This window comes from Sminthopsis crassicaudata, chromosome 2 (genome assembly GCF_048593235.1).
Source record: "Sminthopsis crassicaudata isolate SCR6 chromosome 2, ASM4859323v1, whole genome shotgun sequence".
NCBI classification, from domain to species: domain Eukaryota; kingdom Metazoa; phylum Chordata; class Mammalia; order Dasyuromorphia; family Dasyuridae; genus Sminthopsis; species Sminthopsis crassicaudata.
The window spans coordinates 527,282,915-527,309,129 of NC_133618.1; the positions used below are offsets into that span (position 1 = coordinate 527,282,915).

Genomic DNA, 26,215 nt, shown 5'->3' on the forward strand with positions numbered 1-26,215 from the left:
GATATGGAACGGGCCCGGGGCAGCCTCTTCTTCAGGAGGCACCGGAGCAGCTCCCCCGAGACCGTGAAGTTGAGGAAGAGAAAGTCTGTCCTGTACAGCAGCCCCCCGGAAGGGCGCACTGGAAGCCGCTTCGGTGAGAGAAGGGAAGGAGGCGCGGCGCAGCGCGGGGCTCGGAGCTGGGAGCGGGGGGCACTAGGACCTCGAGGCCCTGGCTCCCGCTCTGGCTACCCGGCGAGCTTTTAAAGCCCCTGCACCGCCCTCCTCCCCGACCCCTTTTCCACATTGCTTATTAATTTTTGTAATAATTGTGAGTTGTTTCGCCCTTTTAGTATGCCTGGAATGCCCTGTTTTTTCTCCCCCTTCCCCCTCAAGAAGCGCCAGTGTCCTCGCCCTCTCCAGCAGAAAATTGATCCTCCCTCTCCACCCCACCTCGATAGTTTCTAAAACAGTTGGTGCGGTGGGGAACTAGCCGGGAGCCTGCGGACCCCAGCGCTTTCCGCGAGGGCTGCAATTTCCGTAACGTGGGGAGTCTTCCCCTAGGGGTGAGCCTCCACCAGGCCCTAAACCTTTTCCACTTTGTTAGCATCCATCAGAGCGTAGGCACTGGGGACGACCCCGGGTCACCCTCCGTACCTAATTAAGTCGTTCAGAATTGGTGACGAAATGAATAGAGCCAACAGCTCTGGAGTGAGGAGAAACGAGTTCAAATTCAGTCTCAGATACTAACATGTGACCCAAGGCAAGTTACTTAAAACCGATTGCCTAAAAAAAAAAAAAAAAAAAAAAGCCAGATCTTATAGAATAAAATTGAATAGGAATAAATATAAAATCTTATTCATAGCTTCATAAATGGGGACGGCCCAAGGGGGTCCATGAACTTGGGTGGGAAAAATACATTTTTATTTAAAATATAATTGATATTTTACATTTTAATCATATTAAAATATAATTTTATGCATTTTAAAAATGTTTGGAAAAGGAGCTTGTGGCATCACCAGGCTGCTGAAGGGTCTGCGAGACAAAAATGATAAAAGAATGCCTGATCTGGTTTATCCTCCATAATTTACATCCAAGTCTGAAAGAGGGAGGTTGACCTCTGGAGTTAACAGTTTCTAGGAACAGTCAACACTAGAAGGGTCCTATTTCTGATTCATTACCTAGAAAGGAGCAAGCCTTTTTGTATTGAGGGATCGAGGACAACAGAACCAGAGTAGGGTATGATCTGTGTAGCTCTTCTTTCTCTCTCTGCAAAGATCTAGAGGAACCCATACAAGAGAGAGGAAGGTTAATTGTAGCATATATGTTCTCAGCCAAAAGTAAGGTAATGAAGAGTAAATATCCAACCTTTATCACATTCTTAGGAAGCACTATATGCCTGAATTCACAGATGCAAAGAATAACCACATCTTCATCTAGAGTTAAACTGGCAAAATTTATCCTTGTGGGTCAGAGACAGACAATAGTAGATACATACTAGGTCAGCACCAGCAACCTGTGGTGTGTCAAAGAGAAGAGAATAAAACCTAGAATCTGGGTGACAGGCAGTTTAAAAGATAGCAGATATCCCAGAGAAAGACCTCAGGAGCAGACCAACTGGTTGTACCACTGTGCCATACATGTCCAAAACTATAATCTCAAGCAATTAATAGGATTTTTCCATGAACAAAGATATTTAGGAATTGTCTTATTATCCTGTTACATACTGAACAAGAGTTTCTCTTTAGGCAAACAAATTTTATCCTCCCAACCTTGCCCCCTATATTTTTATTAGCATAAAATAATCTCAAGGAGACTATCCCCTCCACCAATGCAGTCAGCAAGTTCTTCACCTTATTCTTAAGAGAATTGTATAGGACAGTAGTCTACAGATTTTTGTGACTGAATCCCATCCCATTTGATCACAAACCCTCAAAATGTATATACTAATTTTTGGAGAGGAACCTAATGGGAAAGATGTTTTAGAGTTAACAATACTAAACTGGTTTGATATGGGAGGTGAAATAAAGGAGATGAAGTTAAAAATCTGTTACTGGAAGAACACAGAAAACATTTGGAAGAAAGGTTCTTTGGGGGTATGAAATGTAATTACAAACCATTCTTTTTTTCATTCCTCCTTCCATTAAAAAGAAAAAGAACACTAGTGGTAAGCTCAACTAAGGTTTGGATTTGGGTTTGGATAAGTTATGACCTATTCTTTTGGGGGCCTTAAAAGGGATGTGGTGGGTAGTGTTTATGGGGATGATATAAAAAGATGACTATATTCCCATTGCTTGGTCATCTTTCCCTTTGGGATCAACTTATTGTAACTCTTTTAAGATTAGTCCACAGCCACCATGGGGCCATTACCTTCATTTTGAAGACTATTTGGAGACCTAATGCTACTAAACAAGGATAAATAAAAATAACAAGAGGCAAGACTTGAATCTGAATTCACTTCTTCCTTACTCCTGCCCACTGCTCCATGTTGATTCTCATAGAATTTTGTGTACAAAGATGTTAGCAACACCCTCCTTCCAAGACCAATGGTTATCTAGTGAGCTTCTTAGAGTTCTCTCCTAAATCCAGCTCTAGGAAATGATCTTGATAGAGGGGGACAAGATCTCTAGGACCTGGATAAGGACTGCTTATTAAAAATGTTTCAATTGTAAGTCTGTAGGAAAATAAGTTAAAGTTGGGGAAATTAGCCTGTTTAATTTTAGTGCAACTGTTGGTTTTGCTTTCTCAGATCTTCTTGGTGAAAACATTTACCTGGTCTTGTTTACCATATTTCTAAGAATACTTAACTGCTTTTTAGTCCAGACAAGCTTTGTTCCTGATGAATATTGGCAGTCTCTTGAAGTTGCACATCACATGGTTTTCAAATATCCTTTAGAATTGTTTTTGCTTTTTCCCCCTCAGATTAAAAATGTTTTGGGAATTATGTTCAACCCCTAGCACATATTTTAACCTAATTTTCAATTCTCTTAAGATTTTTCTCTACTCCACTTTTTTTATTTTTCTTTAGGGGTAGAACTGCTTCAATAATATTCCATAGTAATCCATTAAGCATCAATATGTTGTATGTTGTGGGAAGATACCTAAGTAGAAAATATGCCATGTACCTCTGGTAACTTGGAATCTGGATAGTGAAGGGGGTTTTCCCTAGAATTCTCATTTTTAAAAAGGGAATCAAAGAATGGGTTTGGTTTTTTGTTTTTTTTTTTTTTGAAATTTGTTAATGAGAATAGAATAGGAAAATTATTTTGTACTTCAGTATTGTTTGTCATTTTATCCTTAATTTTATTAATTATGGTTATTTGACCTGGGAATGGGCTGAAGGTTTGAGAGGTTTCTCTTACCCCTTAATCTTTGCAAGCATTTATAAGATTCTGTATCTCTTCACAAAAGATAGTGTCCAATTGCTGGTAAGTTTAAATAAAAGTAACCAAGCTATTTGTCACTGCTAGATTTCATTTTTCTGTAACATATTAATATTTACACAATGTAAGTTTGTTTCAATGAGATTCAGTGCTGAAGATCTGAATATTATAGGTCATATCATAGCTGTGAGGTTCTTGATCCCAAAAATCTGAGATATGTTAATCACTTTGTAAGTGCAGAATCTAATATAAGATTCAAAATATATCAGCCTTGTTTAAAGAAAACCTAATTTAAAACCCCCAAATATAGAGAGCTTCATGGCTTACATTAGTGCTTTTCTCACATCAAACCTTGATAAACAGGAACTTTATGCAAGTATGATTGCCATTTTGTAAATTAACTGACTCAGAGAGGTTATCGGTAACTAAGCTCATCACACTACCATTAGGTGTCAAAGCAGAGACCAAATAGCTCTTGTGACTTTGAAGTACATTGCTTTTTCCATTGTTTCTTCTAAAGTATGTACAAGTGCTTTGGGTAATATTTACAAAAGTCACCACAGATGGCTTTTTCCCAAAAATATATTTTTTTAAGTTAGGAAAGTTATTGACAATTGAAGGTAAAACATCTCTAGAATTTTAATGGAAAAACAATTTTATTTGTAAAATTTAAATATAGATAACTTTTCAGAAATATATTAAGCACAGAAAAAGGAACAAAAAAATGACAAGTTTAATTTCTACATATATAGAGTGTTTACTACATATATAGCCTTATAACATATATAGCTAATTCAAGTTCAATTAAGAGCCAAATCACAGATTTCCAAATGATAAGTCATGAGGCTTTGGGGGGAATTGTTATTTTGACCAAAAATACATCTTTTAAGTTTCCCAGAAGCCTTTTTTACCCTTATTTCAAATAATTGCATTATTTAAAAAAACTAAAATACTCCCCAGATGGCAAATGCAAAAATCAAATTAAAAGCTAATATTCTTATATTTTTTGTATTACCTTTTTATTAGTCACTAATATAGTGATGACCAAGGGTGAAAGAACTAGTCTGCTGGAGAGTGCCCATATTAGTGAGATTAATTTTATTAACTATTAAGTATTCAAACTTACTATTAGATTGTATTAGTGCTGACCTTATTTTTAACTGTTAACTATCCAAACCTCCTAATTAAATGATAATGGTCCTTTTCTCCATTTTCATGCCTTTCAACTGGTAAATTAGTCTGCTCTCTAATGTGGTAGGTCAAGTATGCCATTTAGGCTGCCAATTGAACCAGTTTTTATAGCTAATTTTTGTTTTCAGTTTGTACAACAGACTTTTCTTTTCCTTTCTTTTTTTAGATTTGGGTTCCTAGACTTGCCCAAGCACTTCTGTCTGCTGTGGCAGATGTAAAGCTTTACTCATTGGTGAGGCAACTAGAAAACCAAGAAGTGGCAAAATGGGTGGTATGTCTTTCCCCAACCTCTTTAAAGTTAGTTGTTTAATCACAAAATCTTAAGATTTAGAGTTAAGAGAAAGCTCAAACATCACATAATTCAATGCGATCATTCTAAAGATGAGGAAACTGAAGGAACTGCCTAATATCACACAAAAATTTGAACACAGGAAGTCTGGTGCCAAATCCATTGTTCTTTTCATTATGCTCTAATTGCCTAACTTTACTCCTGTTCTTTTCAAAAACCACTGAGTAAAGGGCTTGAGGGATTTATTAATACTTTCATTCTAATCCCCCCCCCAAAAAAATATATACATATAAGAAATAATCAAGGGTCCACTATATTGAATTCCTCAAGATTGTTCTTTAATATTTCACTTCCTTATTTCTTAGTTGCTTATTAAAAATGGATATAGGTCTCAAATCTTACTCAGAACTAAAAGAATGATAGAAAAAACCAAAATATTAGAGCTATTAGTGCTTATGTACCATAAATGTGATTCATGGTACATGGCTTATAGATACCTAAAGAGTAATTTTCCTTTTTACTATTACATGCTGCTTATATATTACATGTTGCTTAACCCATAAAATTACCCACTATACTTTATAAATTTCATTTGTGGGAAAAAGAAAAGTACAAGTCAAATGAGTTATTATATGTAAGCATCCTTATGCTTTAAAAAGTCATCTATGTAGCATAGAACTGTTTAGTGTAATTTTTTCACAATTAAAAAAAAAAATCTGTTTTTTTTTATTCTCCCCATGTATTCCCATCTACCAAAAGATGGAATAAAAAGTGTCATGATTTGAATTTTTTATTTTACCTCTAAAACCCCAAAAGTAAGGAAAGCTTGTTTTTTATGAATGAATCAATAGTATAAACATTAATATAGCATAATTGTGAATTAAATGTTAATTAATCCTCAGCATTAGGATTTTAGTACAAAGATATTTCTACTTCTTAAGTAAATTGTGTAGTAATCTATTGATTTTTTTTTTTTTAGGAAGTCTCACTGAATAATTCTTATAAAAGATGTATTCATTTGATCTGTCAGAAATATTTTTTGAAACATAACATTTTGGCTAGCAAACAATATATGTGAATAACTTTTAAACATTATTGTTATATACTAATCAAACCTTTTCTGTTAGGTCTTCCCATGGTGAGGAAGAACTCTAAAATTTTTCTTTCTGACTTCTGTAGGATCATTTATAAGCACCTAGAATTGTACAACTAGTTTATTCCCTAGTGATGCTTTTGGAAATGATAAATTAATTTTAAATTTCAAATTTTATAAAATGAATCCATTTAACTGTTACCAGTTTAACACTTAGTTGTCTTCAAAAAACAAATAGAATTTGCCATTTAAATAAGCACATTTCAGAGCCATGAACATAAGGCTTTAAATATTTCATAAGATTGTTTAGCATTCCAATATTTCTTGTACATTTGTTAAAAACAAAGCCAAATATATTGTAGATCAATGATCAGAAGTCATTCAACAAAGTATGTACTAAGTATGTGACTTGCTGTCAAGTACTAGTAATATCAATTTCTCCAAAGAGAAATTCAGTTTCAGAGATTTAAAATCATTAAGAAATTATCTTTATTGAACTTATCTATCTTATGTTACAGCTGGGCTTATAGATTAGTAAAAACTACAAAAATGACTATAAAGTAGGTTGTTAAATTGTGTGGGTTTCTTCTTAAGCCACTAAATCCCAGCTCTGCCATTTACTTTTATTTGATGCTCAAGCCATTTTACTTCTGAGGCCTATTTCTTCATTTGCAAAATGGAGATAGCTAGACTAGAGATCTCTTCTAGTTTTTAATCTTATGATCTATGAATATTTGATGTGGATAATTGTTTAATATTGGTTAAATAATGGCAATTTTCTAGAATGCTGTATAAGTATGTGCTTATTTCTATAGGAAAAGGTTTAGCAATATTTTTTCATTCCTTCCTCCACACACCATTGCATATAATTGTTGTTAGTTCTTTTGCCAGTTGTGTTCTTGGTTTACATGGTATTGCTGTACCAGAACTCTCACAAACACCATGGAGACTGTACTCACCATCTTTGCTCTTTTCTACTATCCACTGGAAGGTTCAAAGACTGTGAATAGGTGAGGCATCCTATTTTAATTAGACTTTTGGATATAATTATTAATTCATACAATAGGAAACTAGAAATACTAAATATAGTAATTTATTATTAAATTCTTCTTACTGTATCCTGAAAACTAGCAGAACTTATCAGTATTTACTGTAAATCAAAATTTACAGTACTTATCAAGTATCCTCTTCCTTCTGAAACTGATTTATATTTACTAATATACATGTATCTAGTATTCCTTGAGTAGAAAAAAAAATTTTGAGAGTAATGATTATATCATTTTTTAAAAATTTCCATGCCTTCAGAATTCTAAAGGTCTTTCCACTTTCCACTATCTGCTTTATAAGGCCTTTATTCTTTGATGAAGAATGATTTTAGAAGGCTAGTGACAGAATGAAACATACATTTTTGGGCATAGCCAATGCAAGAATTTTTCTTAACAATGCATATTTATTATAAGGTTTTGGCTTTGTCTTTTTTTTCAAATGAGATAGAAGGAAGAGAAAAATAAGTGTTTGTTTAACTGAAAGATAAGAATGAAAATTATAATTGCCTTAGGGAAAAAGTTATTGATTGGTTTCAAGTACTAATAAAAAGGGGAGTTAGTGATAGTATATAATAGTGTGCTATTAAGCTATATTTGTGTATATTTTATAAACTAGACATTAGCATTAAAACATGGGAATAACTTTTTTAACAAGAAGAAAATGTGTTCATTTTTAATATCCTTTGTATATTACAATTTAAAAGATAATCAACTCTCAAAATAGAGAACTATATGAGAGCTTTGACACATTTTACTTGTTTATAGTTTTATGTACTCATCCTTGGTAGCACTTGCCTGCATTATTCGTCCAACAGCTGTCATTCCATGGGTGCCTTTGCTCTTTAGACATTTCTGGCAAGAGCAGAAAAAATTTGATCTTGTTCTACAGCATTTTATACCTGTTGGGTAAGTACTCTTTAAAATTGTCTTTCAGGTTTCTAACTTTGAATATGCATTCTAAATAGATTTTAATTACATCTTCCAAACTTGTACAGTATTTTCTATAGGCAAAAAAAGTGAACATTTTAGTCATGCCATCTTATTATCATTCTATAAATACTATTTACATAAGAGATTTCTTCTTTATGCCATTCTATTTAAATTTTGAATTTGCCCCACTCTGTATTAACTTTTAAATGATCTCATTAAATATTTAGAATCAGTATAATTATTGGTAACAAATTGAAAAGGCTTGTAAGCAAATAGCCTATAGGTGATTTGGATTATGGTGGGAATTTCTTGTATTAATCAAAATTATTTTGAATTCTCTTCCTGTCATTCAACATACTGATACACCTAACCAATTAAGGATTCCCTAACAACATAATGAATATTCTCTTAAGTATTTTGAGCACATCATTTATAAAAGTATTAAATATTTCTGGGCCCCAAATACACCCTGCTACATATTTATTGTTCTATGCCATCTTTATCCCACAATGAGATATTGATAATATTCTGAGATACTACAAACTTTGAAGACATGAGCCAAACCATTTTCTACATTCAATTAAAACCAATTTAAAATTTAGCTTAAAAGAAAATAAACCTCAAAATGATTAAAGGCAATTTCTCATCCGTGAAAGCTAATTGAGAATTTGAACACATTTATTGGATATTATAGCAGAGTATGAAAGGGTTTAATGCATATGTCTTAAACTTACAACTGCAGATACTTGACTTGTAGTAGATTCAGACTAAAGCAAATGATCATTTTTTTAATCTACTCTTTTTTTTTCCAGGCTAGTCACTTTGGGTTTTTCTTTGATAATTGATCGTATATTTTTTGGTCAGGTGAGTCTAAATGTATTAAGTAGCTGTTTGAAATTTGGAACAATCAAATTGGATTAACCAGAATTCTCAATCCTAATTTTTTTTCCCTGCCTTCAACTTTGAAAGCAAAAAATAGAACATAAAAACGGCTGATAGACTTACTTTAAAAAATAATAATAATAATAACTTCCAAAGTATACTTTAGAGTCCAGTACAACTCAACCCAATAGTTTATATATATATATATATATATATATATATATATATATATATGCAATTCAGTAGGTTTATCAGTCTTTCATAGATGAATCAGTGAGAGAAGTATATTAAAATTTTCTATGTGTAGATAAAAAGGTTGAAACCAAAAGATATTATTTATCCAATAAATTAATTACATCACCTCAATCTCATTCTGATTAATCAAAGTTATTGGATTTAAATAATGACATCTGATTATTAGTCATTTACTTTCACTTCCTTAAAAACATCAGATAGATATTCTGTAAGAAAGCAGTCATTCCATTTCATTAAAATAAGTGGCATATCTCCATACAAAATGATCTTCAGTTCTCTGCAATCTACTTCCACCCTAATTGCAGCAACATAACAGAAAAGATGATGAAAGTACTAAAATCAGTTTTTAGACTGTCCATAAACATTAATTTGATTGTTGATAACGTTACCTGAATCAGCATAATATTGGGCAAATGGAGCTAAATGTAACAAGAAACTTCATGGGATAGTTAATAATCTTATACTGCCATGTTTATTATGAGCATTTGCGAAAAGACTGCCATGAAAATAAATATAATTTATGTTCTAATACATGTTGCATATGTTGAAGAGTAAATAAATTCTATTAAAGTTAAGACCCTTCAAATTAAACTAATATATACTTTAATTACTCATTTACTTCAATGCAAAAGTAGGACTAGGAGAAGGCAGCAAAAAAATGTTGGAAAATATGACCCAAAATTAAAAAAAAAAAGTTCAGAGGCATGTAAAAAACAGAATCATTTTACCCACATATGATGGATACTTCATTTAAGAAAAAATCAGGAAGTGGTAGAAGTTTAAAAAAAAAAAAAGAAAGAAAGAAAAGAAAATTATTATATATTAACATACAGGCAACAAATATTTAGTGATATAGGTAGAAATCATTTCAAAATCAGTAGTCTGACTACTCAGGCAATCAGTTTAGTAAAGCAAAGATCAGAATCTTTAAATTAGGAGACAAAAATTAAATACAGCAAAAACATCTCCTACCTGAATAATTGAAACCAACTTATTAATAGTGAAAAATGGGAAATGGGAAAAGGACATCAACAGTAACTCTCAATCTTTCAAGGAAGTTTAACCGTGTGATAACTAGTCACCAAAATAAGGTGGCCAGTTCTAGAAACTGGAGAGAAGTTGAGCTGGAAGGAAAAATGTGATGTTGCAGACAGAGATTTGGTAGCCAGTGGCAAAGATAGGTTTGGAATATAAACTCATTTGTAAAATCTTACAAAGGCTGATGACTTGGAAGATCATGGGCAATATCCTTTTCACAAAACATTGAGAAATTGAGGGAAAAGCAAGTCTGCAGAAATTTTGGGATGAGACTTAAGGAAGCCAAATCTTCATAAGAGCATTTTAAGGGTAAGATTAGGAGAAGGCCAATCAATGAAAAGTGGAATAGTTCCATCAAGGTTTCAGTAACTAAATTATTTCTCCAGCAGTCACACTAAAATGTAACATTTGGACTCAAGAAGAAGAATTGTAGTTCTTGAAATGTTGCATTAGAGAATAGAAACAGCACTAAGGAAAAGCAAATGGAAAGAGAAATTCTAATAAATCAAATATGGAGATTGTGATAGAGGCAACCCAGTATTGAAGGTATTAAGGAACTGATTCTCAAGCTATCAGAAAGATGATGATGCTGTATGTTGAGGGAAAATCATTATTACTGGGGGGCGGGGGGGAGAGAATGACTAAAAATCAGTACTATGGAGTCCTATGCCTACTTTCCTATTTTTTATAAAATTTCATGAGACTAACCTATTTATTTTTTGAGGACATCCTCTCATAAGGTACAGGGAGAGGAAAAGTAGATTTTTGTAGTATTCTACAGCAAATTTCTTTATAAACAGTTGACTGAAAGATGAAGATAATATAAGATCCTGCTATGCTTTATTATCTGTTGACTATTAAAAAGTATTTCATTCAATGAAGATCCACCTTAATGGATCTCCTCCAATTTAATGACTGATGAAATAATGATGATGAGTTAATGTCAAAATTATGTGAGTTTTTCTAAAAGATGCAAAAACTAAGATAACTTTGTTCAACATTCTGGTAGCAAGAAGTCATAAAACAGATAGCTGTATGCTTGCCAAAGGTGCATGGAATATGTCTGGGGCAGAACCTCAGTAGAAAACAGATGATATATAGATGATAAAGCCCTACAAGATGAGTTTGTTGAACTAATTGCATCAAACTTAGCTCAGTTATTCACACAGGAAAAAACTTAAAGGTGAAAAATGCTTATTTTTCAGACTGATATACATAAATCTTCATGATATACATAAATGCATGAACCTAAACCAAAATTGAATAGGAGGAAGATAGTGGACTAGATTTCATTTGGGAAATTATAAAATGCTTTTAACAATCTGAGCTTCTCCTTGAAACAAAAATCCCAACTTTTTAACATCGGTATTCTTCAGAGATACTGTTACTGCAAATCATGGAATTGTGAATCAACCAAAGAACAACAGAGAAATGCCTTGTGAACATGAATGTACTGTAGCATATTACCAATGAATCATGCACAAAAGTGATTAAAGTCATTTCATCAAAAGATAATATAACCAGACTCAGAGGTGGGCTGTCCTATAGGAAAGGATAACTGACAGATGAACAGCCCATACAAAAAATATTAAAACTCCTAGAAGATTGATTACTCTCCAACTCATCTGGTAAACCTCACCTTTGGAGGTTTTGCAGGATAGGAACAGATGTACAAGACAAAGAGTAGCTAGGTTTCAGTCTTCAAGGGAGAGTACCCACATCAGTGAGAACATATATCCATAGAAGTATATATAAAATATATATTTGTGTGCCAATATATACATGAAGCTTATTACATATCTACGCATACACACACACACATGTATATGTATATATGCATATATACATATAAAATATGGTCTGGTGATATGTGTGTGTCTATTGCTAGACCATTACTAAATATTAATATTTTTTGTATAAATGTTACATTGCAAACTTAAGAATGTTAAAAATTATAAATCTAGGCAAAATTTTGCTGGAAGCTAATTAATGCCAAAAAGCATTATGAACTATATTTTTTTCAACTGGCTTATTAGTTCTCAGGCCAGATTATGAAGATATCAACAATAGTTAAGAATGATTTAGTTCTCATAGTAATTAGGTTTAACACAGAACTAGTTTTTGGATACCAACATTATAGAAACTATTCCTTCATATTTTTAAGATAGAAATGAACTTGATGCTTCAAATTGGTCAAGATTGTGTCAGATCCTAAAATGCTCAGAATTCAAACAGCTTTGTTGTGTTTCTAACTTCTTTTTTTTTTTCCTTCACATATTTCAGTGGACATTTGTTCAACTTAATTTTTTGAAGTTTAATGTGCTAAAGAACTTGGGTAAATTTTATGGATCTCATCCATGGCACTGGTATATCTGTCAAGGGTTTCCAGTTATCTTAGGCCCTCATCTACCCTTCTTTATTCATGGATGCTTCCTTATTGTAAGGAGATATCAGATACTTTTGGTGGCTATAGTATGGACAGTGCTGGTTTATAGGTAAGACTTTCTTTCTTGTACTTTTTAAAAATACAAACAAAAAAAGAATGTGCTCAATTGTGTAGTAAATTGGATCATCTTTTAACAACTCATTAATGCTTAGGTTAATCAGGGATTATTTAATGAACCAGGAGAGATGAATTATTAAATCATTTCCTAATGTTACAAACAAATAAGGGACCAAGAAATACAGAATTTCTTATCAAAGATAATTCATTAATTTAGTTGAATTTTCTTCTACTGCACAAAATCTACTGCACATTTTGTAACATGAAGACATTCATAAATTATAAAAGATATAAAAAGCAGTGCATAGTGAAAAAGAAGCTCTATCAGATTTTCCAGAGGGATGAATTTTTGTTCAAAACAATTCTTGAAAACCACCTACAGAGTCATACTGTGGCTGTTGTGGAAATGCATGTACCAGTGAGCTTTATTCAAATATAGTATTTGGAGTCTTCCCTTACACATGGATGCTCTGAAAGCTATTTCAGGTCCTACACAAAACCATAATTCACAAATTCCCCACCAATATGTTTACCAATCACCAATAAAAAAAACAAATAACAATTATTTTCCCCACCTCCATAAATAGATACCCTTTTTAAAGAGCTACATGGGACAGTGGATAGACTGCTGGGCCTGGAATCAATAAGATCTAAGTTCAAATGCAGCTTCAGACATTTATTAGGTGTTTGATCCAGAACACACCACTTTAAAATCTGTCTGCTTCATCTTTTTCAACTCTATAGTTGTCTCAAATGATCTAACATTTGTAAAGTACTCAGCAAAGTGCCTGGCACAAATTAGACTCTTCATAAATTTTTGTTTCCTTCCTTTGTTACAATGCCACCAGTGAGAAAGAGCATACATTGGGAACAGGATTTTAAATCATAGATTTAAGGCTAGAAGAAACCTCAGATTTTATCTAATCTCTCACATTTTATGGAGTAGGAACTAAGGCCTTAAATTACTTTTCTAAAGTTAGATACATAATAACAGATCTGGTATCTAAGTCCTTTGACAACACAGCATTTTTTTCCACAACTATTGCTGTTTCATACATTTAATGGACATAAACATAAGGGATATGGGCTTCCAAGAAACATGTGACATGGGCAATTTACATCTCTGATGCTTTTTTATATAATGTTCTGTGGCTACTGAGTCACTGCTGTCCCCTGAAAACATGTTAAAAAGCTCTGCAATGGGCATCTTTGCAATTGATTTTTGCTGTCATCTGTTAAAAGACAAAGGGACACATAAGTGCTTTAGATCTGAAGCCTCGCCCCTGATCCCCAGGAGTTATTTCAGCTATTCTCAATAAAATTTGGATAGCCAGCTGTACTTAACTAGAGAAGCCACTAGGCATTTAAACTTGTCCTCTGAATACACTCTGCTTTTGTCTCATCTGGTACTCACTAGTAATTTATTTCTGGTAAAATATTTTTTATTTTTTCCATTTGTATAATAACAAGGGTGGTCTGTGTAAATCCTGGGGGTAACATTGAAATAAGTTGGATAGAGCTGTGATCACTGCTAATAAAAAAGTTACTAATCTCTCTACAGAATAATTGCTATTTTACTGTAGAAAATTTAACATCTAGTGCATGTTAATTTATATGATATAATTCTATTTGTAAAGGCAATATGTTGATAGAATGCTGGATATGGAGTTGGGAAAACCTATATTCAGATTACACTTTCAGACACTTAAGTAGATGTATGACCTTGGCTAAATCTCCTAACTTCTTAAGAAATGAGGTCGTTAAATTCGATAACTTTTGGGTCCCTTGCAACTCAAAAGAATCTGGGCTTTTGAGACCTCCCTCTACTAATTTCAATAGAGTATTTTGTAATTCAACATAATACAAAATTCTTTATTTCCCATTGATAATTTATAATAGGTTTAACAGAATTATTTGTTTTCTGTAGCATTTACACATATTTATTCATTTACTGTAAGAAAGAATGTTTAAAAACTTCTGTAATGTTTGTTTTATTACAGCTTGTTGAGCCACAAAGAATTCAGGTTTATCTATCCAATTTTACCATTTTGTATGGTATTCTGTGGTAAGTACTTTAGCTTATTATAGAAACTATCATTTACCCCAAAAAATGTTAAAAAGTCAAAATCTCAAAACTTTAAATTATCTTTTTTTTTGTTAAACAAATTTACCTCATTTCTGTTATTCAGCTGTTTCGTTCATGTCCAATTGTTCTGACCACATTTGGGGTTTTCTTGGCAAAGATACTGGAGTGTTTTGCCATTTTCTTCTCCAGCTTACTTTATAGGTGAGGAAACTGAGGCAGACAAGGTTAAATGATTTTAATCTAGTCACATAAGCTAGGGGGTGTCTGAGGCAAGATTTGATTTCAGTTAATGAGTTTTCTTGACTTCAGACCCTGCACTATATATGATATCTAACTGTCCAATCCTCACTTACCATGAATTGGAATTCATTCTTATTACTTCAGTATCATCTAATAAGAATATCTTTACATTATTTTGTGCTTATACCTCCCAGTGCACACACGCACATACACACACACATCCATATGTACATATACAGAAAAGATAATATAAATCTAGTTTCCTTTTATTTTTATCATCTTGTACAAACTATTTTAGTATTAATGAAATAGCAGGAAACAGTATGCAAATTAATTTTTTATAACAAGTTACTACCCACTCATAGTATACGCAAACTAGCAAATATCCCTTACGTGCAACTCATGATAGTACAATAAGTATAGAGCTTTTTTGTCATAACCTATTCAAACTGCCAAGCTCACCAGCACAAAATCTGAACTTTGATTAGTCAAAAATGTGAAGATGTATAGACAGATCCAACACTATTAAGAGTTGTAGCTTTTTTTCCTTCCTCTTTGCTTCCATTCTTGTCACCTATGCCTATAGACAGCTGTTCAGTTATTCCCTCACATCTGTTTTGCTCAAGTTATAGTCTCTTCATTAAGACATATAACAGATTTTAGAATATTCATTCTGAGAAGTAGCTCATTTTATGTAGATTTGGAATTTTCCCTAGTCAGGAATTATTTTCAGAGCTGCTAGTCAACAGTATGTCATAAGGAGGCCTAAAGGTAAATAGGTACATTTGGGAAGAGAAATGGGTACTGTGCAGAATAGGGATTATTCCCATATGTTAAGTCCTTCTATGGAAATGTGCCTGTTTTGAGATAGATGGCTTTATTTGCAAATGATCAGGATGATACTCAAAATATAGATGGTGGTTTAAAGCTATTAAGATCATAAGCTCAACTCAGACCTGAGATAAGCAGAACACAGTTCAAATGATTAGTGTGTTTAGTAATTCTGTTTCTTGGGTGGTTAAAATTTGGTCAAGATTATTTTGGCTTAGACATATATAATGTTAAAAACACAAAAGACACACCTGTCTTACATCAGGTAGGAATTTTATTGTTTTTGGTCTAAATCCATTCTAAAACAGCACACATGATCTTTGGAATAAGTTATAACATTAGAATGAGTTTCTAAGTGTAACTTCATAAAAAAATCCAATAGACCAATAAAACATCATGCTAATTTATTACATAAAATAACAGCATCTGAAGCAGTCAAGGCAAAAAAGGTTCTGAAAGTTACAATTATCTCTTACCTTTCCCCACATCATTTTTTTGAATACTAAGAAACTTCTGATTTAACATATAAGGAAGAACAAGAAATGACAAGAAAGATTGTTTCAGGAGCTTTAGAGAGTATAGATTTGGGAGGGCTAGAAGAGACCAGTGGCATTTTGCTTTTGATAATGGCACTAGGCATGGTCTAGAAACAGATGGCTATAAAGTACAAAATTCCTAAATATAAGTTCTAATTATCCAGTAGCACTTAGAGAATTGTGTCTAATACATCCTTTTTTTTCTTCACCTGAAGCATAATATATTCTCCTGTAGCCCTTTATCTTCACTCTGTACGTATCACTATGTTTTATGTCTAATACAAATAGCTTTTAGTTCTAGCGTTGGTAAACAGCAGTTTTGATTAGGTAATTCTCAAACCAGCAGCTGAACGTCATTTGATTATTCTTTTCTCAAATTTCTCTAGCTTTTTGCCTTTTTCATTTATCAGTTTCCTTTACATTATTAGATAGCTGGTATACACCTAACTTTGCCCTTACTATACTTGAGAAGGTACTATGTTGCATCGATCTTTCTATAACCAACAACTTAGCCTTCCAATGCCCTGAATTTAGTAATCTTAATAGTTATTTATCAAAATTTTAGATTGAACTGAATTGCAACTACATGAATACTGGATCTGACCAATGGAGTTAAATTCTGTCTACAAGAACAAAAAAGTAAAAGGCAAAAGGAGATTTTTTTTTTTTTTAATGAAATTATTTCTTAAGGTTTCCTTTTTTTCTAGTCTGCATGTTGTTCCAGGCTCATACCTCTTTGCCCAAAAGAATTTTGGCTTTAGAATTTAGGATTAGCCTTTGCTTTAGAATTATTTTCAATAAAGACTGAACAGCTAACAGTTATCATTATTCTACAGCCATAATATTTGTTATTGCCAGACACTGATGAAGGCTGATATTGGTAACATTTAAGTTGAACTAGTAGCATTTATATAATCCCTAAGCATTTACATTTCTGGTACCGATTATCTGAATTTTGCCAGTTTTCTTCCCATGAAGTGTGTCTTAAATTTCTTTAGAATGAATGTTCATTAAATTTAGATAGGAGCTTGCAAGACTTACACAAGTTAAAATATAAGAGACCATAGTGAGCATGTGTATAGGTGTGTTTAACATTTTGAAAAGCTAATTAAAGTAGAAAAAAATTTTAAGCCATATCTTAATTTTAATTTTGGAAACTCCAGAGCAGACCAACTACGAACCACTGCTAATTCTACAAAACCATTGTAGAGATATTAGTTAGGATCAGATATGTGCAGAGAATAGTTTCTCATGTAGTAAACCAAGGGGCAGATCTGGCTTCAAGTCCTCTTAAATTATCACTAACAGTATGAAATGAGTATATCCTTGCAAGTAAGTAGGATTTAAGTGACTAGAGGAGTTGATCTGACTTGAATTTTGGACTAAGGAATTTCCTATGGGGGGAAAAAAACATACTCCAAGTCAAATATATGTAAATATAGGAAACCCTAAGTATGTACTATATAAGTCTTCCTAAATAAAGGAAGCCTAAGCTATCCAGAATGAAGGAAAAGGAAGAAATGGAGGGTATCTAAGGTATGAAGAATTTTATTTGCATTATTCAAAAGCTAGCAATTGGTACTTTATCTTTCCATTCTTGCTTTCAAAAGTGACAGGAAGACTAATTTTGCCTCACCAAAAATTGGCACTTATGGTAACTCAACTGAAGATGCTGGAATGGAGACTGACTTGCTTTCCAGAAATGATTAAACTGAAATCAAGATTAGCTGAAGTTTGCTTTCTAAATGAGTCCCTATGTCCCAATTCTGCCAAAAGTAGAAATGATCTTTCAGTTGTTATCAGGATAGTTTAAAAAAAAAAAAAGACATTTTTATTTCACATAATTTTCTTTGTAGTTATTTTATGCAATTAAAAATACTATTCTGAGAAAGAATTCAGAAACTACTAGGCTGCCAAAGGGATCCATGACCAAAAAATGGTTCAGAATTCCTGGACTAAAAACTTGTTAGTGAGGTATCAACTCAACAAGCACTTATTAAGTACCTTCTATGTACCAGGCATGATGCTAAGCATTAAACCTGTAGGTTTAATTCCTGTATTGGCATCCCAAATGCATTTGCACTTGTATAGATATTTTTGCATAAGAGTAAAAGTGGAGTATCTCTAGTCAAGGCAGGCAGACCTGCCTTTCCAGCCAGTTGCAGCATCTCCCACCTGAACAGCCAAGAAGTAAAATAAATGGAGCATTTGTAGATGCATCTAAATGTACCACCCTTTCTCCTCCCAATTACTTCTTCCTTTGCAAAAGTGTTTACAAAGTAATTTGCTGGACAAGATAATGTTATGCAGTTATCCAGTTATGATTTTCCATTCTAATTTCATGCTTGCTATATAATTTTGATGCTACATGTTGTTATCTGAGATATTGCTTATTTCTCCTCTTAAATATTATATTTCTACCATGTAAACTGATGGCTAAAATCAGAGAACCTTATTCCAAAAAACATCCTTTCCAGGAAAATAAGATACAATTAAGAATGCAAATTAAAGAGTCCTTATTTCATCTCTGTATCCTTAGCACCTAGGCAATGCCTTAAACATATTACCTAATATTTAGTGAATAAAAATTAGGCATTTTATTTCATCGGGGGTTGTCATTTTAGTCATGTCCAACTCTGTGACCCCATTTGGGGGTTAAGATTCTGGGGTAGTTTATCATTTCCTTAATCAGTTCATTTTATAGATGAGGAAACTGAGGCAAATAGGTTTAACTAGCTTGCCCAGGTAGTAAATGCCTGAGACCAGATTTGCACTCAGGTTTTGCCAATCCGGGCTCACCATTTTATTCACTGTACCATGAAGCTATCCCTCCATCTGAAGCATGTTTGTCACAAATTTCTGACTGTAAATCCAAGTGGAACCCCTTTCCCCCAAATTTGTGTATAATGATGCTAGTCATTTTAGAGCTCTTTACCTAGGCATCTCAAAATTTAAGACCTTATTTCCTCTGACAAAATGGTTATTGCTCCTAATCAGCAATTTTCTTCTCTATTTGAGATCTTGTAAGATAAACTAAGAATAAGATTCAATCCAATATAATAAGAGCTTCCTAGCAATTCAAGCTATCAAACTTTAAGTGGAATGCTTTTTACGAAGCATTGGATATACAATACTGAAAGATGGACAGTCACATGTCAAAGATGGAGTAGAGGGAATCTCTAGTTTCATTATGGACAAACAGCTACTTTACAGAAGTCTCCTTTCTTGGATAGCATTTGAGATTCTAATGCCAAAATGTGTAGTGGATCTCCTTTATGTATTAAATAGATAATTTGGATATAATATGCATCCCAGACACAAATCATAATGATCACTGATCTTTATTGAACATTGATAGAATTTTCAGTGTCCACGAGGGATATTCATTAGTTACAATACTCACAGGAGACTGGACTAGAATTTCTAAGGCCCGTTTTCCATTTCTTCTGAGCCTATGGAACACAATGAGGTTCACACACACAAATATACATAAAAAGTAGGCAAATAATTGAACAGCTTGATGCAGAGATGATATGATGAGTAAATGAAGAGGTAGATGAGAGCTAAGTGATGATAGAGTTTTAGAGAATGGTAAAAGGCATGATCAGGGCATCCAAGCAAATCTTTAGAAAATATTAAACCTTGAAATCCTCAGTAAATTAACATTATTATGTATAACAAGTATACAACAACAACAAATCCCCTTAAATTATTGTTAGTAATTTGGACTCATTTTGTATATTTTTCTAGGACATTCTTTAAATCACTTGAAAATGTGGAAGAAACCAGCACTCAGTTTTCTGTTTTTATCAAATGTGATGCTAGCCCTCTATACCGGTTTGATTCATCAACGTGGTTCTCTTGATGTTATGACTCACATTCAAGAACTCTGTGACAATTCCTCTAATTACTCTTCAGCCTCCGTCTTTGTAATGATGCCTTGTCACTCTACTCCTTATTACAGGTAACTAAATTCATTCAGTAATAGCAGTGCTTTAAAATGTGTGGGGTTTTTTTTAAGTCCCTCGATATGAATTGGCTGATAGCAAATCATTTTTTAAAATCTATTTAAAATATTTAAGTATATTAGTATTGACCCTTAACATAAAAAATAATTCAAACTCTGTCAAAGAATAAGGCATTCCTAATAAAATTTAATAGCATTTAAGATCTAATATTGTTAACTTGTTTTAAAGAAATTTTTCTTAAAGACACAATGTAATTTAACCAAAGAATAGTAAACAAGTCTAGAATATGATGTGAAATACCATAATAAAATAGCTCATTCATTCAAGAAGTTTAACCACCTAGATACACTGATGTCTTAACAGAAACCATCCTTTAATAACCCAGTTTTGGAGAAACGGTCTCCATAAACCACGAGAAATACAGCTTCCCTGAAATTCAAATTACTAGTTAACTTAACTCACATGCCTTTCTATCTTCTAGACCTCTCATCAACTTTTGAAAATTACCTTCTTTAAATTTAGCATTCTGAAATTATCCCAGTTTACAATCTCTTTTTCTTTTCATCTTTCCAATTACCTTACATCTAAAGCCTGACTTTTGTCCTCATCTTGACTTCCATTTGTTTGATCCCTCCCTCTTCTCCCAGTCCATTAATCCCTATTCTGGCTTTACTTCTTTACCTTCATATTTCTGACCACAATTCATCCATTTCAGTATGGCAATATTTTTCAAAACATTTGCCCTCTAGTTCTTCCTCCTCTCTATCATGGAAATCCCTAACTCTAGGCCAAATTAAGCACAAATAAACAACAATTATGTGAATAATAGCTAAAATGTGCATATCTAGGTTTTTCAAAGTACTTTACATATATTAATCTCATTTGATTCTCACAATTACCTTGTAAAGTGCTATTATTATCCCCCAAGGCTAAGTGATTTGTTAGCTGGCTCCACTAAAATTAATTCAGTCTGAGTTCAGCTACCTACTATTGCAGGATTACAATCCAAGCATCTTTTAAGGACTCCATACTACACTCCTCACAATGGTAATTCTTTTTGTTCTCCCACCTCTACTTCTAATTCCAAGTTCTTAATAGACAAGACCATGTATGGCAAGTCCTTCCCACATCACCTCAAAAATTCTCTTTTCACTGTTTTCCTTAGGTTAAAAATGGAGTGACTTCTTTTTGCCAAGACTTCTCCACTGGTGCCCTTGATCCAGTTCTCTGCCTGCATCTTAAAATCTCTTTCCCTTATAGAGCTCTTTCCTTCTAACATACTCAGGTTTCCTTTTAACTAAAAAACAAAACCAAAAAATTCTCCTTGACATTTTCATCTGCTATTCACTTACTAGTTTTATCCTAAATGCTTAAGTAATACTGCCTCTATGTCCCTACCACTCTACAAAAACTTTTTTGCTATGCTCTATTGATGACTTTTAATTGCCAACTTTTCTTTATTCAGTCTTTATATTTCTTACTATTTTTGTCTTTTCTTAATCTTCTAGTTCTCATCTCTGGTTTAGCTTCTTTCCAACCTCTAAATAAAGGCATCTTTTGAAGCTTTGTCCTTAGCCCTCTCCTATTTACTTTGCTTTAGCGATCTGATTCACTCCTATAGCATCAAGTATAATCCATGTTAAAATGACTATTCCCATATCCTCACATTGCTTTGCAATTGTCTGTTGACTTGTTTCCCCTTTCTCTCATAAGGCAGGAATTACAGGAGGGAGCTCTCTCAAATTATAAAAGTCAATGTGAATAATAATTTAGTTACAGAAATTTTCAAACAATAATAATTTTTAAAAAAAATCATCACTTATATGACAAAGAACACCTGTGGTAGGAATTACTAGTTAGGACATTTTAACTCAATGAGAATATGAGATTTTAATTTTTATTTTCACAATTTAAGAAATGCAGATTGGTTGAATCCATCTTAGATTGCATGAATGAGATAATTTTTTATATGCTAAAGAATTTTTTATTGTGCTAAACTGCCCATCAATTAGGTTAGTTCTTCTATCAAAGGTTTTTTTCAATTTTGCATTAAATTCAACCTAATGTTTGCTTGAAATGAAACAAAGGAGGAGGAGAACCCTTGTCATTTATAACTACAAATTTAGGCATATGTTGTTTTGTTTACAATAAAAACAATACAAGACTCATTCTGGGCTTTCTCTCCCAAGCTTAAAACCCCGATTTAATTATACCATATATGCTATGAAAGAAGATAAGCTTTTGGACAATTTTAATGTTCTCTCTTTTTTTATCCTTTGAAATTTTTTTCCCCCCACAGCCACGTACATTGTCCACTTCCGATGAGATTTCTTCAGTGTCCCCCAGACTTGAATGGAAAAGAGAATTATCTTGATGAAGCAGATAAATTTTACTTAAATCCATTAAGTTGGCTAAATCAAGAGTTTTCCAATAATACATTATTGCCTACTCATTTAATCATCTTCAGTGTTTTAGAAGAGGTAAGTAAAAGATAAGATAACTTTTGGAAATTTCCAAGGTATATTTATCTCAAACTTCCACTCATATGGGTGGTATATAAAATGCTCTCATACCTCATCCAAATAGCTTTAATTTGGTTTTTCCCCCTTCTTAACAATAATCCATTCAAATACTTGGAATTTCATTTTTTTACCAAATAAATTGATTAGCTAACTTGGTTATTATAATTTACAAGTTGTTGAAAAAATAAACCAGATTAATATACTTAAGCAATTAAGTTTCTTTAAAAATCCTCAATTCAAATGTGATCCTATATTTAAAGCAACTTTTTTTTTTTAATTGTACATTTATAGGAAATAAAGACCTTTCTAATTACAAATGGCTACAAGAGAACTGCTGTCATCTTCCACACTCACTTGCCTGAAAGCCGAACTGGAAGCCATATATATATTTATGAAAAGAAGTAAAATTTAAAAGTCAGCTCAAGATGAGATTTCAAAACATACTATATCTTTCTTGAAGAAATTGCATTTACTTGTGAAAATATTGAAATTTTTGGATTCTTTTAAAAATTGGACAAGTTTTATAGAAATAGCAAACTACAAACAATATGAGCCACTCTTACCAAGTGACACTATATGATCTCTATTTTTGATGAGTGAATAATCAAAGACATTTTCTTAGAACAACAGTAAAATCACATACTTAACAATGCTACATTGTCAATAAAGACCTTTTTTCCCCATGGTGTAGTTTTATTTTTTCCTTCCACAATATGCATGTGTGCAAGAAATTTTACAAATGAACAAGTCAGCAAGCTCGTTAAGAAGGCAGCAAATTCTTCACAAGTCAATGGGCTCTTGAACCCAAAGAAAAGACAAGAAGGAAGTTTATAAAATATTAACAGAGATGAAATTCCATCACAATGTACTTTTTCCAAGGCAGCTCAATACCAGATTTAACAAATATCAGTGTTAATTATATTTTGTCATATATGACTTGAGCTTGTCTTACCTTAAAATGAAAGGAAACTTCATTTCATGCATAAAACCTATTGCATGCCTGGCTTCTCTAATGGTAAAACTACAACCAAACTTACTTCCATTGCCAAAAAGTATTCAGCAGAGAGCTAAACTACAAAGAAAATGCAAGTTAGTAAGCTTTGATGGATGCTTTTGAGTTAACAGTGTTAAAATTCACCAAACTGATAATTAGAGATGAAAGACATTGACTTCTTGGTAACTTCAGTTTTAGTTTTCAATACTGAACAGAACAGAGAACATCCACAATTCTCTTAGAGTTATCTAATTTACTTAATCATGTTCAATATTTTGGGTCAAAAGGTAACTGCCCCAACTCTATTTCAAGATTTGCCGTGTGTCTTCCATTACTTCGACCATGTTTATGCCATTTACCTTCCCTCTTATAATGCTGTGGCTGAGGGTACTTCTGCTCTTGTTTTCGATGCCTGGAGTTTTCAATATTAACCATACGATGCTTTTTATCAGGGCGACTGAAAGCAGTAAACACATTTTTTTTCTATGTTAGAAAAAAGTTCCTTTAAAATTAGGGAAAGAAAATAAAGATTTTTCTCCATTAAATTTTAAACAACCCTCTGAAAAAGGATATTAAAGTCAATCAGTGTCTGTCTTTTAAAAAAAAAAAAAAATCCTTGAAATACCCAATTTTGTAGTACATTAAATGTATTTCATGAATATTTTTCTAATAGCATTCTTTTAGCCCTTTTGTCCCCTCCCTATAAACTCATCAGAATCTCTACAGCATGAACTCTGTATATATGAATGATTAGAAATATAAAAGCTATGTAATTAAGAAAAGTAACTTTTTAAAAGTGTTTATAATTTCTTGGCTTAAATGAGGATTTCACAAAAAAATAGGAGAAAAATCCTAGTTAAAAATCTTCAATAAATGACCACAGTTGGCCTTAAAAAGAGAGATGAGAAAATGCAGCTTCCTCTTTTAAAGAGGTGAAGAAATACAGGAACAGAATATTACATCTATAGACAAATTAAGCTGACGTATAAGTTTTGCTAAATTGTTTCCCCTTCTCCATATTCTTTGTTAAATGGAGATATTTCACTGGTTATCAAAGGAGAAGGATGTAATGAATCAGGGCTATATAGTGATGTAAAAAAAATTTTTTTTAAAGAGCTGAAATCTAAAAAATATACATTAAAGTTTATTAAAACCTTACTAATATTAAAAGAATTACAATTTTATCAGTGGGAAGAATATTTTGTGCCCTATACTATAGTCCAAAAACTTTTCCACCTACCTCAAAACCATTCACTGTGAGCCTTCTTCCCAATAGTTAGAACAATTTTTTCACAAAATAAGCTTTTCACCATGTTCTTTCTTACTTTAAGAATTTTCTCCTTAGTGGAGTAAGTCCAAGATTCTCAGCTTGTCATTTACAAAGGCTCAACAATGACTGATACTTACCTAACCAAACTTCTCTCCCACAGCTTTCTATCATGAATCTTCATATACCATCATGTTAACTCACTAACATGAATTGTGCTCATATTCCTACTACTATGGTTTTATCTTGTTTTACCCCCAACTTTATCTTTTCTCTCCTACTCCTTTAAGTGCAAGTTCTACTTCCTCTGTAGTTTTTCTTAAAATCTGAATAGATTTTCTCCTTTATCTGAGTATTTCTGTAATATACATTCTAAAGATGTAATAAGTCATCATAAATCACATTTACATATGTCTTTTATTCTCCCAGTTAGATTAAAAGTTGGATGGTACCAGTGAATAAGAGCACTGGGCCTAGACTCAGCAAGATTCAAGTTTAAATTTTGCCACTTACTAAGTGTGTCAAGTTTCTTCACTTATATAATGAGGATAATAGTAATGCTGACTTCCCAATTCAATAAGATTAAGAGCCAGGTAGTGCAGCAGATATATTGCCAGATTTAAGGTCAAGGAGACCCAAGTTCAAATTCAGCCTCATATACTGGCTATCTACTGTATGACCCTTGGCAAAGTCACTTAATCTCTATCTGCCACAGTCTCCTCAATTATAAAATGAAGATAATAAATAACACCTACCTTCCCAAGACTATTGTGAGGATCAAATGAGATATTTGTAAAGAGTTTAAGCACAGTACCTGGTACAGAGTAGGCATGTAATAAATGTATATTCCTTCCTCTTAAGAGCTCTATGATATGGAATCATGTATTTCTGGTGTAGTCTAAGGTGCTAGGGATACAGAAGATATCTATAACTATTTATTGACAATATAAAGATTGGAAAGAAGGTAAAGTGATATCTTGTAAGAGTTCCTCAGGGAAATCTTTTTTAATAGATTAGAATGACATAATTAGCATATCAGCTATTTATATCTAATCATTTGCTTTTAGCGTATTCAAGTCAGCTCTTAAAAGTTTAAGCTCTCCATTAAACACTCATTGAAGTCTCCTTTACATAATTAATATATTTAGCAAATCCTGTCTTCATTGGTAATTACATGACCCAGTC

General features: G+C 32.7%; 2 protein-coding genes across 7 annotated transcripts in view; one reads left to right on the plus strand and one right to left on the minus strand.

The window, feature by feature from the left end:
* On the plus strand, positions 1-23,452 carry PIGB (phosphatidylinositol glycan anchor biosynthesis class B). Of its 2 annotated transcripts, none has more exons than XM_074294560.1 (12): positions 1-133; positions 2,726-2,859; positions 3,285-3,404; positions 4,717-4,821; positions 6,812-6,942; positions 7,744-7,884; positions 8,721-8,772; positions 12,367-12,578; positions 14,587-14,651; positions 20,030-20,243; positions 22,547-22,727; positions 23,061-23,452. In XM_074294560.1, the coding sequence occupies exons 1-12, from the start codon at positions 4-6 to the stop codon at positions 23,172-23,174; spliced, it is 1,599 nt and encodes a 532-aa protein (XP_074150661.1). In that variant the 5' UTR covers positions 1-3; the 3' UTR covers positions 23,175-23,452. The 2 variants fall into 2 exon arrangements, with proteins under 2 accessions (XP_074150661.1, XP_074150662.1); XM_074294561.1 differs by having other exon boundaries at positions 4,717-4,782.
* The window catches only part of CCPG1 (cell cycle progression 1), an 89,277-nt gene that overhangs the window by 3,363 nt on the left and 59,699 nt on the right, over positions 1-26,215 (minus strand). For 4 of the 5 annotated variants that reach the window (XM_074294556.1, XM_074294558.1, XM_074294557.1 and 1 more), the window contains one exon: positions 23,442-24,220. In XM_074294556.1, the coding sequence (XP_074150657.1) occupies positions 24,031-24,220 (190 nt within the window). In that variant the 3' untranslated portion in view covers positions 23,442-24,030. Of the gene's footprint in view, positions 1-1,157; positions 1,256-23,441; positions 24,221-26,215 lie in introns of those variants that run through there. The other variant, XM_074294555.1, reaches the window with a different exon arrangement.

Coding starts and splice junctions, on each gene's coding strand:
- PIGB (XM_074294560.1), top strand. CDS start 4: ATGGAACGGGCCCGGGGCAGCCTCTTCTTCAGGAGGCACCGGAGCAGC. Junction 4,822..6,811: donor AAGAAGTGGCAAAATGGGTG/GTATGTCTTTCC, acceptor AATTGTTGTTAG/TTCTTTTGCCAGTTGTGTTC. Junction 22,728..23,060: donor TCTTCAGTGTTTTAGAAGAG/GTAAGTAAAAGA, acceptor GTACATTTATAG/GAAATAAAGACCTTTCTAAT.